Genomic DNA, 15078 nt, shown 5'->3' with positions numbered 1-15078 from the left:
CAGTTAAAATTAAGGATGCAGACAGCACCACTGGAGTCAGTTTTGGTCTGTCAAGCTTTTTCTGACAAGCTGTTCAAACACAAGCCAAATGAAAATCTAAATTTAAACACCAACACACAATTTCTTTTTTCTTTATTTCATACAAAGTTCCCTCTGCTCTTGAGCACTGCACTTATTACATGAATCTTCAAATAACCTTAAAAACAGTTACCTGCTTTTTTTTAAATAACGTCAGCTGACAAGCCTCTGGTGGATTCATCTGAAGTCAATTCAAGTGTGGCGTCCAGAGCTGGGACTGCACGGCTCAAGCAGCTTTACTGCCACCAGCAGACAGAAGAGCATATTCAGTCAGTAGTCCGTAGTCTTCTGCAGGAACACTCAACGAACTGCTGGAAATATGAGAACTACAACCAGAACAGCTCAAAAAGAAAAGGACAAATCTCTCAAGATTAAGTGATGGAAACAGTGTGACTCTAACTTTAGTCCTTATTCAGCGTCCTGTTTCTGCGGTCTGATGGGGCCGACAGATGGAGGTCGGTTGGTGAACGGGTGCCACTGGCCCTGGATGCTGGGGTTGTCTGTGTGGAAGGGTTTGCGGATGCGGATGATCTCCAGGCCGGACTGATTGGTCAGTTTGGTCAAAAGCTCGGAAATCTGCGGAGACGTTTTGCTTGTGACGATTTCTTCCCTCACGTTGCCGTTCACTGCCGGGACGGAGAAAGAGGAAATCAACTAAGCGTACTTTTGTTATTAACAGACCTGCTTATTGTGAAATGTTGAATTGTCAACAAGAACATAAGACTCAGAGTGAAACTACTTCACTAAGTCTAATGAAAACCCCAGTGGCATTTGACTTAACTGAAGGTGGAGGTCTCTAACAAAGCTTGTCTTATACTGCCCCCTGCAGTATCTAGTAGTAGTAACACTAGTACTTTGCTGTAGCTCACTCTTCATACGTCTTATACATCTATTCAAAAACCACAGAGCCTAACTTCAATATAAAGGCTGATTATGACCCTGAATTCGACCTTTCAACTGTAACACATGCCTTGGATTTTGATATTTTGGCCAAAGTATATTTTTAATAGAACAATGTGATTCAGAAGTCTGCATAAAATTTCAACTAGAAAAAAACAAGACGATAAAAAACACACAATAACACAGGAAAATAATGTAATGAGTAATAATATAGTATCACTTTATTTTACAGTTAAAAAGAACCGAGGTGACAATAAATTCCTGTGTTACTACCATGTAAATGGTGCCAATTATAAGGAAAACAGACTATTCAGTCTATTGGTCAGGTCACAGCAGGTCAACTGAACATGTAATAAAAATGTAATATATGTTTACAGGCAACACGCAATTCAGCATATATGAAGGATAAAGCTTCAAATAATAGATAAATGTTTACTTTGGTTTAAAAGGATCTCTGCCTGGATTTCAAATCTATAAGAATTTAACAATATGTTCAATGAAATTCATCAACTGTTTTTAAACTCAACACAACTACCTCAACTGTGATGACTTCCAGGAAGCTTCCCGGGAAATAATTAGGAAATTAGCAAATTAAATAATTATAATGAATAATCAAGACACAAAGTAATGAGCACTTACAGTACTCTGCAACTATTTTGGGTATCCTGCAGGCCTGAGGAGACACGTACACCACAGTACCAGGGTTTTCCTTGGCATAATCCACAACGCCCTCTTCAATAAAATCCCTGAGAAACAAGAGGAAGAAGAAGAAAATTTGATGCTGTTAGTGATGGTAACCAAGAATATTTGATGCTGCACTTTTTTTTTTTTCATTATTCACATTCATTCAAGCAATATACTTTATCATGAGTAAAGTTTTGAGGTACTTTACTTGTTACCGTTTTCTGTTTCTTTATATTTAAAATCCATTTCACAGCAAAACGCTGTACCAGTCGCTCGGCATCATCTTTACTGCTCTGCACGCTGAACACAGAGCGTTACCGTAGCAGCTCACCAAAAATAAAACTGAATTACTGATTTCAATCATTTTTGACCATACACATATAAACATCTGTTTTGGATGAAGAAGCACAAACAGATATCTAGAATTTTTATCAGCGTGGCTGTAATACACTAAGTTTGATTTTTGATTTACCTCTGGGCTTTAGCAGGTGTGTTGCTCATGTTGTGACTTGTTTGGCTAGGAAGGTGAGACAGTCCAGTTTCATATGAAACCAAACTCAATCATGCAGGTTTATGTTCTGACCTTCAGCTGTAACTATTTCAGATTCATTGCAGAGAAGTCTTGTTTTGCCCATCATTTGGGCAGAAGGGTCAAAATACCCATGCGGAATTCATCCAAAATTGACCCAGAATCCGAAAGTGAATTAGCTGCAGATTATGAAATCAGTTTTAGTGTAGTCTTAGTTTTAAGCCTCCATTAGCAGTACAAGTAACACACGTTTATATTTACAGTTACAGTTGAATTATGTTTAAACTGTAATTATTCGCAGCCAAGTGGCAAAAAAACGTTCACTTCAGCCTCGACTCGAGACAGAGATGTGGTGAATTTGTGACTGCGACGATATCTGTCACTTGGTGAAATGAACCACAGACATATTAAAAAACAGTTTGAAGCATGGCTTCACTTCAGGCTATTTATCTGCTGGGACTTCAAGGTTAGCACCAGTGCTAACCACCTTGGAATAACGTGTCAACAGCTGGAATAATGGATGGATATTTTTTTCTGTTTGGTGATTGAATCTTTCTTGCTGAAATGCACCCTGGGGCTTGTAGTTATTTTCTATACTTCACTAAAACTCAGATATTTTCTAAAACAGTTGTTTCGATGTTCAAATCCAGCCACTCATGCAGGAGGAAATCAATCTCAACCTGGAGGCTCAGAAAGAGTGAAAGAAATCTAATCTTTCAGGAGGAGACCATCAAGAAGCTCAAAGAGGAGCTTGCCCGGAGAACAGCTTTCTGGATTCAGATGGTACAAAGGACAGAGGAGGAGAATAAATAGCTGCAGAGATTGAAACAAGTCCCGTAGGAGGAGGAGGAGAAAGAACTCAAGGCACAGAAACAAGGACTGGAGGTGCAGAAGCAAGAACTCTAGGCAGAGACCCAAGTCCTGAAGGAGGAGGGGAGAAAGCAGAGGAGACCGAGATGTTTCTGGTTTTGGAAAAAGACCAAAGAGGAGTAGACATAATAGAAATATTAGGAGGAAAGGGAGGCAGAAAAAAAAGACAAAAAGAGGAGAAGAAGGATAAAAGGAAGGAGGAGAAGGAAGTGAGAAAAGAAAACGAGAGGAAGGAGAAAAAGAAAGAGCCCCATTATTTCTCTCTCTCCCCCCCACCCTTCTTCCTTCCCTCCCCTACCCCTCTCTTCTCCATCTCCTGCATCCCCCATCCTTCTCCCTGCGCTCCACCCTTCATCACTCAACCCTCTGCCCTACATCTCCCTCAAACATCTACTCTCTTTATTAAAAATTCTAATTAAAAATTAAATAATATTCCTGCCTGTATGAGCCTCTCTGAATAAAGCTATAGAGTATAACTCCTGCTGTTACATCATGTTTAACCATTTAAACAAAGTTCTTTAAGTCTTATTTTGAAAAGGATGAACGTTAAATAATAACAGCTGTCGTTCCAAATTATATTTTCTCTTGTGGTAAATTACAGGAGTTGCTTCCGTTATAAACAATAACATTCTGCAGGAACACCATGAGACCTTCATCCCTGACAGGCTTATGATTATTCTTAATAGTATCATTATTTGCAGATAATTACTTCACTGTCATTTAATTATTATCAGACAATGGATGTCTCTTTTTAATTGTGGATCAGACTGCTTTTACAATAAAGAAGTTGCACGATAAACTATTTTGACCTCTTGACAAATCATGGTTTGGATACCACAGCCTATCTGGATATTGTTACTGAGCGTGTGCATCCATTTATGCCCACAATTTACCACCTTCCAATCTAATGGCTACCTCCAGCGTTAGTCCCATGCACCATGACACAAAGCAAAAGCTATCCCACCTGAAATGTTTCCAACATCTTGTATAAATCCATGACATGAAGAACCAAGGCTGCTTTGAAAGCAAAAGGAGGCCCTACTCAGCCAGTGTTGGTATGGTGTTCCTAATAAAGTGCTCACAGAGTAAACATATAACCTTAATCAACTTTAAATACTAGGTTTATGATTTTGTTTTTTTACCTGACTCCCAACGAGCTCTGTGCTTTTTTAGAGAAGATTATGGAAATCCGTTTCAGCTGGCAGACATACCGACCGACCCCGTTCTGGAGAACACTCTTCAGGAAGCGGCTCGGCGTCCCTCTGGCCGTCATCTTTCTACCGGGGGTTAAATATCAGCTATCAACTCATCTACTGTTACAACCCGCCGACAAAAACCAACCTGCTGAAGACGCTAAACAGCAATAACTTTCATAGAGGACGACTTCAGGGGCATGTGTATAGCGCAGTCCGTCCAGAATAGACTCCGGTGTGAAACATGTAACAGACACCACGGTTAAAAAAATGTAACTTAAATAAAATAAAATACTTAATTGTGAGACTTCTTCCCTTCGATAAGACAATATTCTAATATTCTTTAAATCTTTAATTTTTTATAAAATGTACAAGGAAATATTTCAAGTGTTTAACTACAATACTTTTGCATTGCGGTGCCTTTCGCCGCACGTTTCACACGGACTTGTTTTGAATACGCACCGAAAAGCCCGGGTTAGAGGAGCGTGGAGGAAAATGAGTGCAGATAACAGAGGCAGTAAGTAGAAATGTACGTGTTTATTATTTAATTGAACTTCATGTATTTATAGTGTAAGCTTTCATACGCCTCCGTGCTAATTTTCCCCAAATCGTCTGGGTGTGCTTAATTTAAAAAAATAATGGTTTTCTGCATCACTGTCTGTCCTTTCCCCGGCTATTTAGTTCAACCTTTGCAACTTTTACTAGTGTTAGGCTGATGTTTCTTCATATTTTCATGTCTGCTGCAGGTTCAATGTCCTAGCCAGGCAACCAATGTGGAGAAGGTTGCTGCTGAGGGGCACCACCTGTCTCTTGCAGGTGGAAGACCCTAACTTTCTCCACCAAAGACACATTTCATCCCTGTGTTTGAGACTTGTCACTCAGAGGCTCATTCACAGGCCTCCTGCTGCTCCCTCTGTGCTAAGGTTTCCTGGTGCAGGCTACTTCTTGGCAAACAATGAGACAAGGGCGTATAAAAAGGATACTAAATCCACTGTGGAGCTCCCTGTATGTCCCATCACAGTCACCGATATCAAACAGTACATACGCTCCAAAGATATTCCCTTCCATGATGGCTACAGTTGCCTCCACATCCCGAGCATCTTCGTTGAGTCGTCTGCCAGGAAGGACAGTTTCTCCCTGTTCATCGACAAAACCACGGGCCAGTTTCTGTGTAAAGACACACTGGTGGAAGGGAGCTGGGAGGATCTCCAGGACTGTCTGGAGGTGATGCAGAAGGAGGAGCAGGACTTCCTCAGCCCCCATGTGCTGCTGGGATATCCAGAGAGTGTGGAGGAGCAGGAGGAGAGGGAGAGGGAGCTGAGGGAGGTGCAGAGGATCTGGTCCAGTTCTGTGCCCCTCACTGACGTCCCAGAGGATGAGGCTCAGCTGATTAAAACCATGTTCCAGGTACTGTTGAGAAGTATGATACTTATTGTTTTATTACATTTTTCTTCTTTATAAGTCAGGACAGTAAAAAAGTAACAGCACCACCATCGCATCTACATCACAATCCCTAAAAAACTTAGTAAGTTGTTAAGAGTAAGTTGATTGAAATTATAAATTCAGTGCGAGCAGACTTTATATCATTCAATAAACAGCTCAACATGATAATCTTATAGTTATCAATGAAGGGAAAACCAGCCCCCATTCACAAAATTTAAATGAATATATTGTCCATGTTGTCCATCCTTTAATGTGTAGATTTAGTCTCATACTTAGTAAGGATTTTGTATCTGTAACTTGTAAACATACCATTTAAATTGTGAGTAAGAACATAAAACGTAGTGTATATGGAGCTTTCAAAACTTATTTCTGCACAGAATAAAATGCAGTGCTCCCAACATAATAAGTACACATGACAATAAAAAAAGAGATAAGATACTAGATAAAACAATAAAAGCCAAGGTACTGATAAGAAAGAATTTAAAGAAAAAATGCCAAATAGTATAAACACAACAATAGAATAAAACATACTGACATATGGTTAAATATTTTATATTATAATATTTGCATTTTATCTTTTGGTTTGCCTGGGAGCATTGTTGTGATTATCAAAAACTATTTTCTGCAACACACATATTAAATTCAGGACAACTTTTGTGTAGTGCAAAGAAAAAAAGAAACACTCCAAAGAAATATATCAGGACGATTCTCCTCACAGGATGATAACATTTATGAATGTTTTCTTTCAGATCCCAAAGGTCTCAAATGCAACCCTCAAGAAGTTTGGTGTGAGGCTCTTCAAGCCCACCAAGAGTCTGGTTTTCCCCTGGTTCGGCGGGCCTGACTCCTCCTTGAAGGGGGTGAAGCTCCTCTCCGCCCAAAACACAGACACTGACAAAGTGACCTATAATGAAGCTACAGTTCCAAAGTGTAGTTCTTATTACAACCTGTTTGGCCTCCCCCTGGTGAACCGTATGGACTCTGAGTTGGTTCTGACGGGTCATGAGCTGGACACTCTGGCTGTGAGTCAGGCCACAGGACTCCCCAGTGTTGCTCTTCCACGTGGGGTCAGCTGCCTTCCTCCGATCCTGCTGCCCTATCTAGAACAGTTCAAGCGGGTGACGCTCTGGCTGGGAGAAGACATTCGCTCCTGGGAGGCGTCGAAGATCTTTTCTCGTAAGCTGGGTCTGCGGCGCTGCTCTCTGGTGCGACCCGGGGAGTACCAGCCGTCTCCCGTAGAGGCGCTGGCACAAGGGAAAAACTTGAGCCGCATCATCAAAGCCTCAATCCCAGCGGCCCATAAATCCATAGTGTCCTTCAAGCAGCTCAGAGAGGACGTGTACGGGGAGCTGCTGAACACAGAGCAGGTGGCTGGAGTGAAGTGGATGAGGTTTCCAGAGCTCAACCGGATCCTGAAGGGACACCGCAAGGGGGAGCTGACTGTTTTCACAGGTATAACTAAATGAAAAATATAATCCTGGTTTGATCTGTTTAATACTGATATAAACAAAGCCCTTTTTTAGGCTCCAAATTCCACAGCAGGTATCAGTTTTCAGCATAAAAGTTCTGATAAACACTACCTGTGTACTATCTGCCTATCACCAACAAGCGTGAGTGACAAACTGGCTTGTAGAAAAATATTATAATTATAATGTGACAATACATCAGTGTTGTGTTTTCAGTTTGTTAACGTGCCATTTAAGTGGCCAAAAACATCAATTCTTGCAGGTTAAAAAACTTAGTTTTGTTATTGTCGATCAGTTTGTAACTAAGTCAGTGTTTTTAAGTTTCGTGTTGGTGCTATCCTCTTTGTTTAAATATGGATCACAGTTTATAAAGCATAAGACATAGAATAGATAAATTAAAAAAACATTCGCATACAGCAGGCCAAAGTTTATTTTTAATCCAACTGTCCTGAAAAAGAATATTTGGGGCGAGAAGGCTGGGCTGTGCACCAGAGTGTGAATATCATCATCTGCTTTTTATTATGTCTCATCCTTACAATCAAACATATAGTTTATCCTAATATGTATTGATGTTTCTTTGTTGACCAGGTCCTACTGGCAGTGGGAAGACCACCTTTATCAGTGAGGTGGCCCTGGACCTTTGCATGCAGGGCGTCAACACATTATGGGGCAGCTTTGAGATCAACAACGTGCGTCTGGCTAAGATCATGCTCACACAGTTCGCCATGCAGAGGCTGGAGGAGAACCTGGAGCAGTACGACTTCTGGGCGGACAAGTTTGAAGAGCTGCCGCTCTACTTCATGACGTTCCACGGGCAGCAGAACATCAAGTAAGGCTTATCAGCGCTCCAGGAATCCAGCTAGCTGGATGGATACAGCTTCCTTCTTTTTACTCCCAGTCAGTTTTATGTAATTTCTCATTTTAGTGAGTGTACGACAAGAACAGAACATCAAGTAATCAATAAATCATAAAATAAAAGACATGAGATAATGCTAATAAAGCCTCTTTGAATTCGAATGAGTTCAGCAGTGCCTGAATATGTCAGAGCTTTCTTCAATTCAACCATTACCTGGTCTGACCCTTCTCCAACCTTTCAACCTTTTCCACAGGACGGTTCTGGACACGATGCAACATGCTGTCTACCTCTATGACATTAACCATGTCATCATTGACAACCTGCAGTTCATGATGGGGCAGGAAAACCTCACAGTAGACAAGTGAGTAACAGTTTAGTTTTGACAGATTGGAAGATTAAAAAAAAAAAAAAGTCTTTCTTTTAAAAGTGCACTGTCCATGACAAATATGGAAATAATGATGGTTCTTGTGATCCAGGTTTGCAGTTCAGGACCACATTATCGGGGCATTTAGGAAGTTTGCCACCAACACGAGCTGCCACGTCACTCTGATCATTCACCCCAGGAAAGAGGAGGATGACCGCGAGCTGCAAACAGCATCTATCTTTGGTTCAGCTAAGGTGAATGTTTCATCTGTCTGTTCTTTAAGATAAAATGATTATCACTTGAATCAAACGGGCGGCGGGAACAGAAGGAGCAGAATTAATTTCAGCCATTTCATAACAGTCTTAATAACAACTATATAGTAGTGAGCGAACAGATTGATTGATTGCTGCACACAACCTGACTAAACCTGGGCAGAATTAGATTAAAAAAAAAACATATCCATATAATTGATAATGCCATGTGTTATAATTGGTGCTTGTACTTTTTTTTTTACCCCAATTGGCAATTTGGCTTTTTTTTTCATTGTTTGTGACCGTCTCTTGGTGATTAGTGTGGATCCCATCAAGTGTTACTACTCAAAACAAAGACATGCAGTTACTTGAATAAATGTATCACCTCACTGCGGTTCAAATCTGAGTAGTTTTTTAGTGCTGATCGCAAAGTGTCTGTAGCACCAAATATCAAAAGCAGTCAGGTACCCAAAGTTGGTATCAATCTGGTTGGATTTTTAGTCGTGTCTATTTATTTTGGGTCACATTTTTACTTATTTAAATCATAATTTTGCTAATTTTAGCCTGTTTTATGTAGACAAAGTTCTTGCACAGATGCATTATGTTAAGACTAAAATAAAACAACGATGCAATTTAATTTATGTTCCTCAAACGATGTTATGGTAGACAGTTTTGTTCGTTTTGCTATCAGTACCTGAAACTTGGGAATCATTTCGGCACAGAAATGACAATAGTCAGCCATACTGTTTGCAAATCTTTGTTATTTAACATAACTGAGACTCATCTTTATGTTCAACCCCCTCCAGGCCAGCCAAGAAGCCGACAACGTCCTCATTTTGCAGGAGAAGAAGCTGGTGACGTGTCCCGGCCGCAGGTCTCTGCAGGTGACCAAGAACCGTTTCGACGGGGACGTGGGCATCTTCCCTCTGGACTTCATCAAGACCTCGCTCACCTTCTCAGCTCCCATCAAAGGCAAACACAAGCTGAGGAAAGTCCCCATCAAGCCAGACGACGAGGAGGTTGAGGGACATGAGGTGGCGCCGAAGAAGGACGACATTAAAAAGGACAAGGCAGAGAAATCAAACAAAACAAAAAAGACCCCACGACCTGTTAAGAGTCCTACAACTGGAAAGTAAACCATCCAAGTGTATTCCTAAACAGTATGGATTTCTTTGTTGTACCACTTGCACATTCGTATTACAAGTCAGAAAAGAACGATCAAGTCAAAACTTTGCCCTCATGTCTTTAACATAAAAGATGATCTTGTAAGACGGTTTCATGTCCATAACATAAGCTTCAAGAGAGCTGAACGTACAGTATACTGTAACACACACATGATTGTATGTTATAGAATATATGAAATAACAGTTCTTGAAAACTGTTCTTGAAAACTAAAGATTAATTTCATTACACAATGAAGTTTGGAGCCACAATGTGAAATAATGGTAGTTATGTGTTGTTCAACTTCTGTACAGTTCTCAAAGCTTTTCTGTGGAGACACTACTGTATAATTAGAATGAATTCTTTGCTAAAAGTGTTGATGAAAAACTGTTAAACTTATTCAATTTCAAAATATACTGTGACACAAAGAGCTACTGTTTTTCATGTTCTGTAAAACACCAACACATGTCCTGTTTGCCAAGATGATACAAGCAATGACTCTTTCTTGAATCATCAAATGAGCTGCTTTTTTAAATAAAATGCTTGTGATACAGTTTTTTCGTCTGATATTTTTCCATTTGCAGCCAGCAGAGGGCAGTGCGTGTTTTACAGAAGACACTTCACTCCAGATAGGAGCTGATGTGACTGAAACCTCCACAGTAAATATCACTGCCCTTACTTACAACTGGCGTCCATAACTGACTGCCAACATGTGCATTTGATTTAGCTTTGTCTCACGGCCTCAGTGGTGACTAGTTTAACATTTCTGAAGCAATTAGCCCCAGATGTCTGTGCGATTTATAAACAACTTCAAGCGTGACAGTGCACAATCATGCACATTAGCAAGATCATGGTTAATTCTGCACTGTTCAGTCAAACTGCAAACAGTGCAGTCCCCCTTGTGTTATTGCTTTTCATACATATTTTTCACACATTTGCAAGGAAATCAGAAATGCTTGGCCTCCTTTAACCCTGCTGCTGATAATTAAAGGCCCCATATTTTACATTTCTGTGTTTTATTTGAAGTGTTGATCCATAAGAAGATATAGTTGTAGTTTTAAGAACCATAAACCATCTCAATGTAGTTTTACATCTCCTTTCTCAGGCTTCTCTGGAGCTCTATAGCAACAACACGTCGGTCAGCCAATCAGAAGAGAGGAAGCTCTGAGCCTCTCTTCTGATTGGCTGACTTTTCGTAGTGATCAAATAAAAATAAAGCAGATTTCAGGTAAACACTCAGAGAAACCATGCATCCTGCAAGGTTGGATGGTGGATCCGGATGGGCGGGGCTTGGGGCATGGCTGAGAGCGGTGAGTGTTTTGTTGTGACATCACAAAGTTACAGAAGTCCTGACAGCTCATTTTAAGGTTCAGTTTCTGAATATAGGCTGTGTGCATTTCTCTGTGGACTGAGCGCTTTGATACTTTCACAGCATTAATATAGAACCTAGACCTGCTTTATTATTAAAAAAGACATGGGCATCTACCTTTATACAATATGACAGCTTTAAGTGAGGTCAGATTACACATTATGTTAAAAGCAAGGTTGATGAGGTTCTATAAGTTTTCATGCACCTGCCTAATGCTTTCTCTTCATTGACTCCAGTCTCACATTACACAATCCATTATTTAGACTGAGTGACTTTTAGTAAATGCAAGATGTGTTTCAAAACATCTCCACATGAATATTTCATAGGTAAAATCAATCTCCCTGCCTGGCCTGCACTGGTGTAGGGTTGCATGAAGGATCTGCAGCTTTCAGGAGTGAGAAAGTCTGTACTGTACTGTGCTGTAGACTGCTGCAGGATGTATTGATGGTCAAAGTATCGTATTTCATCACTGCAATGCAAAATAAATTTCAGATTTATGGCATTAAGGGAACAGTTCAGTGTGGGAGCATGAAAGTGTCTGTGTGTTTTATATCAGGGCCTCTGATGATTTTCACCCTTGGCATCCGTACTGAGTAAATTTTGCCCCACATTCAGTCACTCTTATTAGAAAATTAGAGATATTTGCATTTAAGGAATCACATTAAGACACTACAAGACTGTTGTTGCACTAGAAACTAGCACATAACATGAGGCATTGAACATCAACTAAAGATGACTCTAATACACACATAATGTGATTAATTTTCAATTTATCAAATACTGTTTAATATTGTTCCACCGAATTCCAGAGTTCAAAGAGAGTGGGGCCTCTCTGTCTGCCTCTGAGATCTCTGCTGGCTCTATCTCTGACAGACCTGGCACCAGACTCACTTTACACATGGTATGTGGACCCATGAGCTCCTCGGATAGCTGAAACTGTCAAATATTGTTGTAAGCTGTGGGAACAATTCCTCGGGTGTTTGACGAACTGCACATCACTGTAGACGAGATGGCAGGAGGGAGACAGCTCTCGAACAAATGCGATGATCTCCAGGTTTTTGTTCCAAACTTCTCTCATATCTTCCTCTAATGCTTAATGTTTTCGTGTGAATGTTTTACTACCTCTTGCTCTCCTTAATGACTCCAGGCTGTGTGCTGGATGGGTCTGGGTGTCCTCTTGACTGTGTGGGTGTGGGACATGGCTGCTGAGGCCTCTGAATGGGGCTCTTTGTCTTTTAAGGCTAAGTGCTTCGCTCAGACGATGGCGGCTCTAACGCCTGCCAGCTCCTAAAGAAGAGGGAAGAACACACAAAAATTGGAACAAATGAGTTAGACACAAATGCACATGCATGCATGCACAGTTGCACAGAGCTTTACACTCTGTAGCTGCCAGTCATACTTAACAGCATTTTTGAGCTTCATCCAAGAAAGCTTTCAAAGATAACAGCTCAAGTTTTCTCTTCCTTTTCAGAGTAAACACCTGGTGAATATATATAGAAATCTCTGTGCAGGTCAGAGTACAGAACTGGACATCTGATTGTTCTTTTTTGTTTTGAATGGCTTGTACTGATTAGAGCTTTGCATGCCTATTCAAATAGTTGCCATCTGGAGGGGGGGGGGGGGGGGGGGGGGGGGTGAAACAACTTGAGTTATGCAGCTCTTAATCATGAAGGAAACAAATTGTGCAGAGACCAAAAGAATTCCTCTTCATCAAAACACTATAGGATATGAGAGGATGCAAATCAAATATTGCTAAGAAAAGATATTTCAGCTGCAGATAAACCCTGTTCTCATGAAGTATTTTATGTACAATCCAGTGAAAACATCATGGTCAGATGTCATAATGAAGAGTATTAGATATGGCTCTACTCCATAAACCGATTCAACAAACAAGAAAAAGAAATCCAGGCATTATAACAATCTGTGAAAATTGAACTTGAGGTTCCAGCTGCTCCCAGTGCTGCTGATGATGGGACACAACTGATTCATGACATGCATGCATAGCTCTCCGCCCCATTAGCTGCCCTTCATTAAACCAACTATTTGACCAAGTCTGGAGGTAATTTCAAGACCTTCAATCAGAGTAAATCAGCCGGGAGGCTTTGGCTGCGCAAAGACTCTTCACTCAACGTCCAAGATGGGATCCTATTCCAAAGATATTCAGCTGACCTTGGTCATGATAGTGTGTTGTATCGATTAGAGCGAGGTCAGTCGGAGGAAATAAGCCGCAATGAGGCTACAGTAGAAAAGGCTCCCACTTATTCACTTTGTTGCTGAGAGTTAGATGAGTAGATTAAGATTAGGGCTGCATGATATACAAAAAATCATATTATGATTATTTTGGCAGATATTGAGATGGTTCAGTTAGAATGGTCACTTTTGCATTTTATGTTCACTGAAAAAGATATAAAAATGATGATGTGATTATTGTTGGGTCTTGCTCCAAAAAACATGTTCCATTACATCTGGAGAATATAATTTGTAGGTCAGGGCGTCTGTGTAGCACCACAATGCTTTTGGTGTTAACAATGCACAACAATGTTGTGACACAGCTGCACATCCTGCGATTTAGATATTACACTTGGCCATATTGTGATTTCGATTTATATTTCGATTAATTGTGCAGCCCAAATTGAGATACAGCTTTCAAGTTTGAATGCCAAATATGAAGCTACAGCTCTTATGGCTTAGCTTAGCATAAAGACTGAAAACAGCTAGCCTAAAAGCTAGCCTAAATGACAAGTCGGGGTTATAACCAAAGGTGTAGTGCTGCAGGAACGTGGATTAGATATATATGAAGATACATGCAAAGTATGGTATAATAATTCTAAACTATTAATTAAGTCAGTTGAAGATTTGATCGTATGGTTAGTTATAGCAAACCTGTACAAAATTAGACACTAAAAACTCATAGATGTGCTTTGGTACTTAAACAAATAGCAATACACCCCTGGTTTTAACCCCCAGCATAGTGTTTATGTTAAGCTAAGCTAACCAGCTGCAGGCTCTAGCTTCATATCTGGACAGGTGTAAGAGTGGTTATGGTCTTCTCAACTAACTTTGCATGAAACTGAAAAAAAGATACTTCCCAAAACTTCAAACTAGGAAGTGTGTGCTTTGTAACTTAGATGCACAGAATGCTTTTTATTGCACAGTACAATACAGTACAGTGGAGAGAGGCAGAAATAAATATTCAAATGACATACACACTTACATCCTCTTCTTTATTCAATAGTGAACAGTGTGTTCCGCTGATTCTATTCTTGGGCCAAGTACATTCATAAATCATTCTTGACATGGTCAAATGCAAGTAAAGTAAGTGGATTTATATTTGTCAGCTGCTGTTTCCAAAATCAAGAATGAACTGTCAAGCTCAACTTTCATGCACATGGATAAGAGAAGGTTTAAATGCACTTTGAGACTAATCTAAACATTCTAGCTCTCGTTTTTTTTCTCCTGCTTGATACATCCCAATTTTAACAGCTTAAAGACACAGTGAGAATATTATTTGACCCAGACTGACATTAAAATAGAAAGTGTGACAGAACATGCTGGGAGAACACTGAGTGCATGTAGGGACACACTGAGTATGTAGAGCAAGTTCAACAGCACACACTGTGTCTGTCACATTGCAGTTCCTCTTTTTGAAGTGAGCACAGTAACTTTTCTTATCCTTCAAAAAAACTGGGAAAGTAGGACCAAGTATTTCTACACAGTCCTTGCAGTGGATACAAGGAGTCTGCTAACAACCAGTCAGAAATGTTGAAGTTATTTCTCTGTACATCTGCAGCCTGAGCATGCCGAGGAGTCATGACGCTCGCAGACAGACCAAGGGCGGTTTCAGTGTGGAAGCTGATTCAAGATGCCCCCGCATCCCCTCAGTGTCAGGACATGAGGGAGCTGGGGTGGGGGGG

General features: G+C 40.4%; 2 protein-coding genes across 3 annotated transcripts; one reads left to right on the top strand and one right to left on the bottom strand.

Annotated features, from left to right (window-relative positions):
• Positions 1-115: 115 nt before the first annotated feature.
• mrpl43 (mitochondrial ribosomal protein L43) lies at positions 116-4484 on the bottom strand. The gene is made up of 3 exons (XM_023407756.2): positions 4204-4484; positions 1618-1724; positions 116-704 (listed from the first exon to the last, which is right to left on the bottom strand). The coding sequence occupies exons 1-3, from the start codon at positions 4332-4334 to the stop codon at positions 487-489; spliced, it is 456 nt and encodes a 151-aa protein (XP_023263524.1). The 5' UTR covers positions 4335-4484; the 3' UTR covers positions 116-486.
• A 224-nt stretch (positions 4485-4708) lies between these two features.
• On the top strand, positions 4709-10348 carry twnk (twinkle mtDNA helicase). Of its 2 annotated transcripts, none has more exons than XM_023407718.2 (7): positions 4709-4771; positions 5001-5661; positions 6447-7149; positions 7752-7992; positions 8273-8380; positions 8496-8637; positions 9441-10348. In XM_023407718.2, the coding sequence occupies exons 2-7, from the start codon at positions 5026-5028 to the stop codon at positions 9768-9770; spliced, it is 2160 nt and encodes a 719-aa protein (XP_023263486.1). In that variant the 5' UTR covers positions 4709-4771; positions 5001-5025; the 3' UTR covers positions 9771-10348. The 2 variants fall into 2 exon arrangements, with proteins under 2 accessions (XP_023263486.1, XP_023263485.1); XM_023407717.2 differs by having other exon boundaries at positions 4716-4783.
• Positions 10349-15078: the final 4730 nt, after the last annotated feature.

The sequence above is a fragment of the Seriola lalandi genome, unplaced genomic scaffold (genome assembly GCF_002814215.2).
Source record: "Seriola lalandi dorsalis isolate HSWRI2012SDOR001 ecotype SW California unplaced genomic scaffold, Sedor1 jcf7180002054346, whole genome shotgun sequence".
In the NCBI taxonomy this organism is placed as follows: Eukaryota; Metazoa; Chordata; class Actinopteri; order Carangiformes; family Carangidae; genus Seriola; species Seriola lalandi.
The sequence above is the reverse complement of the archived record's forward strand: the minus strand, read 5'-3'. Positions and strand labels throughout refer to the sequence as shown.

Coding starts and splice junctions, on each gene's coding strand:
- twnk (XM_023407717.2), top strand. Junction 5,662..6,446: donor TGATTAAAACCATGTTCCAG/GTACTGTTGAGA, acceptor GTTTTCTTTCAG/ATCCCAAAGGTCTCAAATGC. Junction 7,150..7,751: donor GGAGCTGACTGTTTTCACAG/GTATAACTAAAT, acceptor TTTGTTGACCAG/GTCCTACTGGCAGTGGGAAG.
- mrpl43 (XM_023407756.2), bottom strand. CDS start 4,334: ATGACGGCCAGAGGGACGCCGAGCCGCTTCCTGAAGAGTGTTCTCCAG. Junction 1,725..4,203: donor CAGAGCTCGTTGGGAGTCAG/GTAAAAAAACAA, acceptor CTTGTTTCTCAG/GGATTTTATTGAAGAGGGCG. Junction 705..1,617: donor CAAAATAGTTGCAGAGTACT/GTAAGTGCTCAT, acceptor CCGTCCCGGCAG/TGAACGGCAACGTGAGGGAA.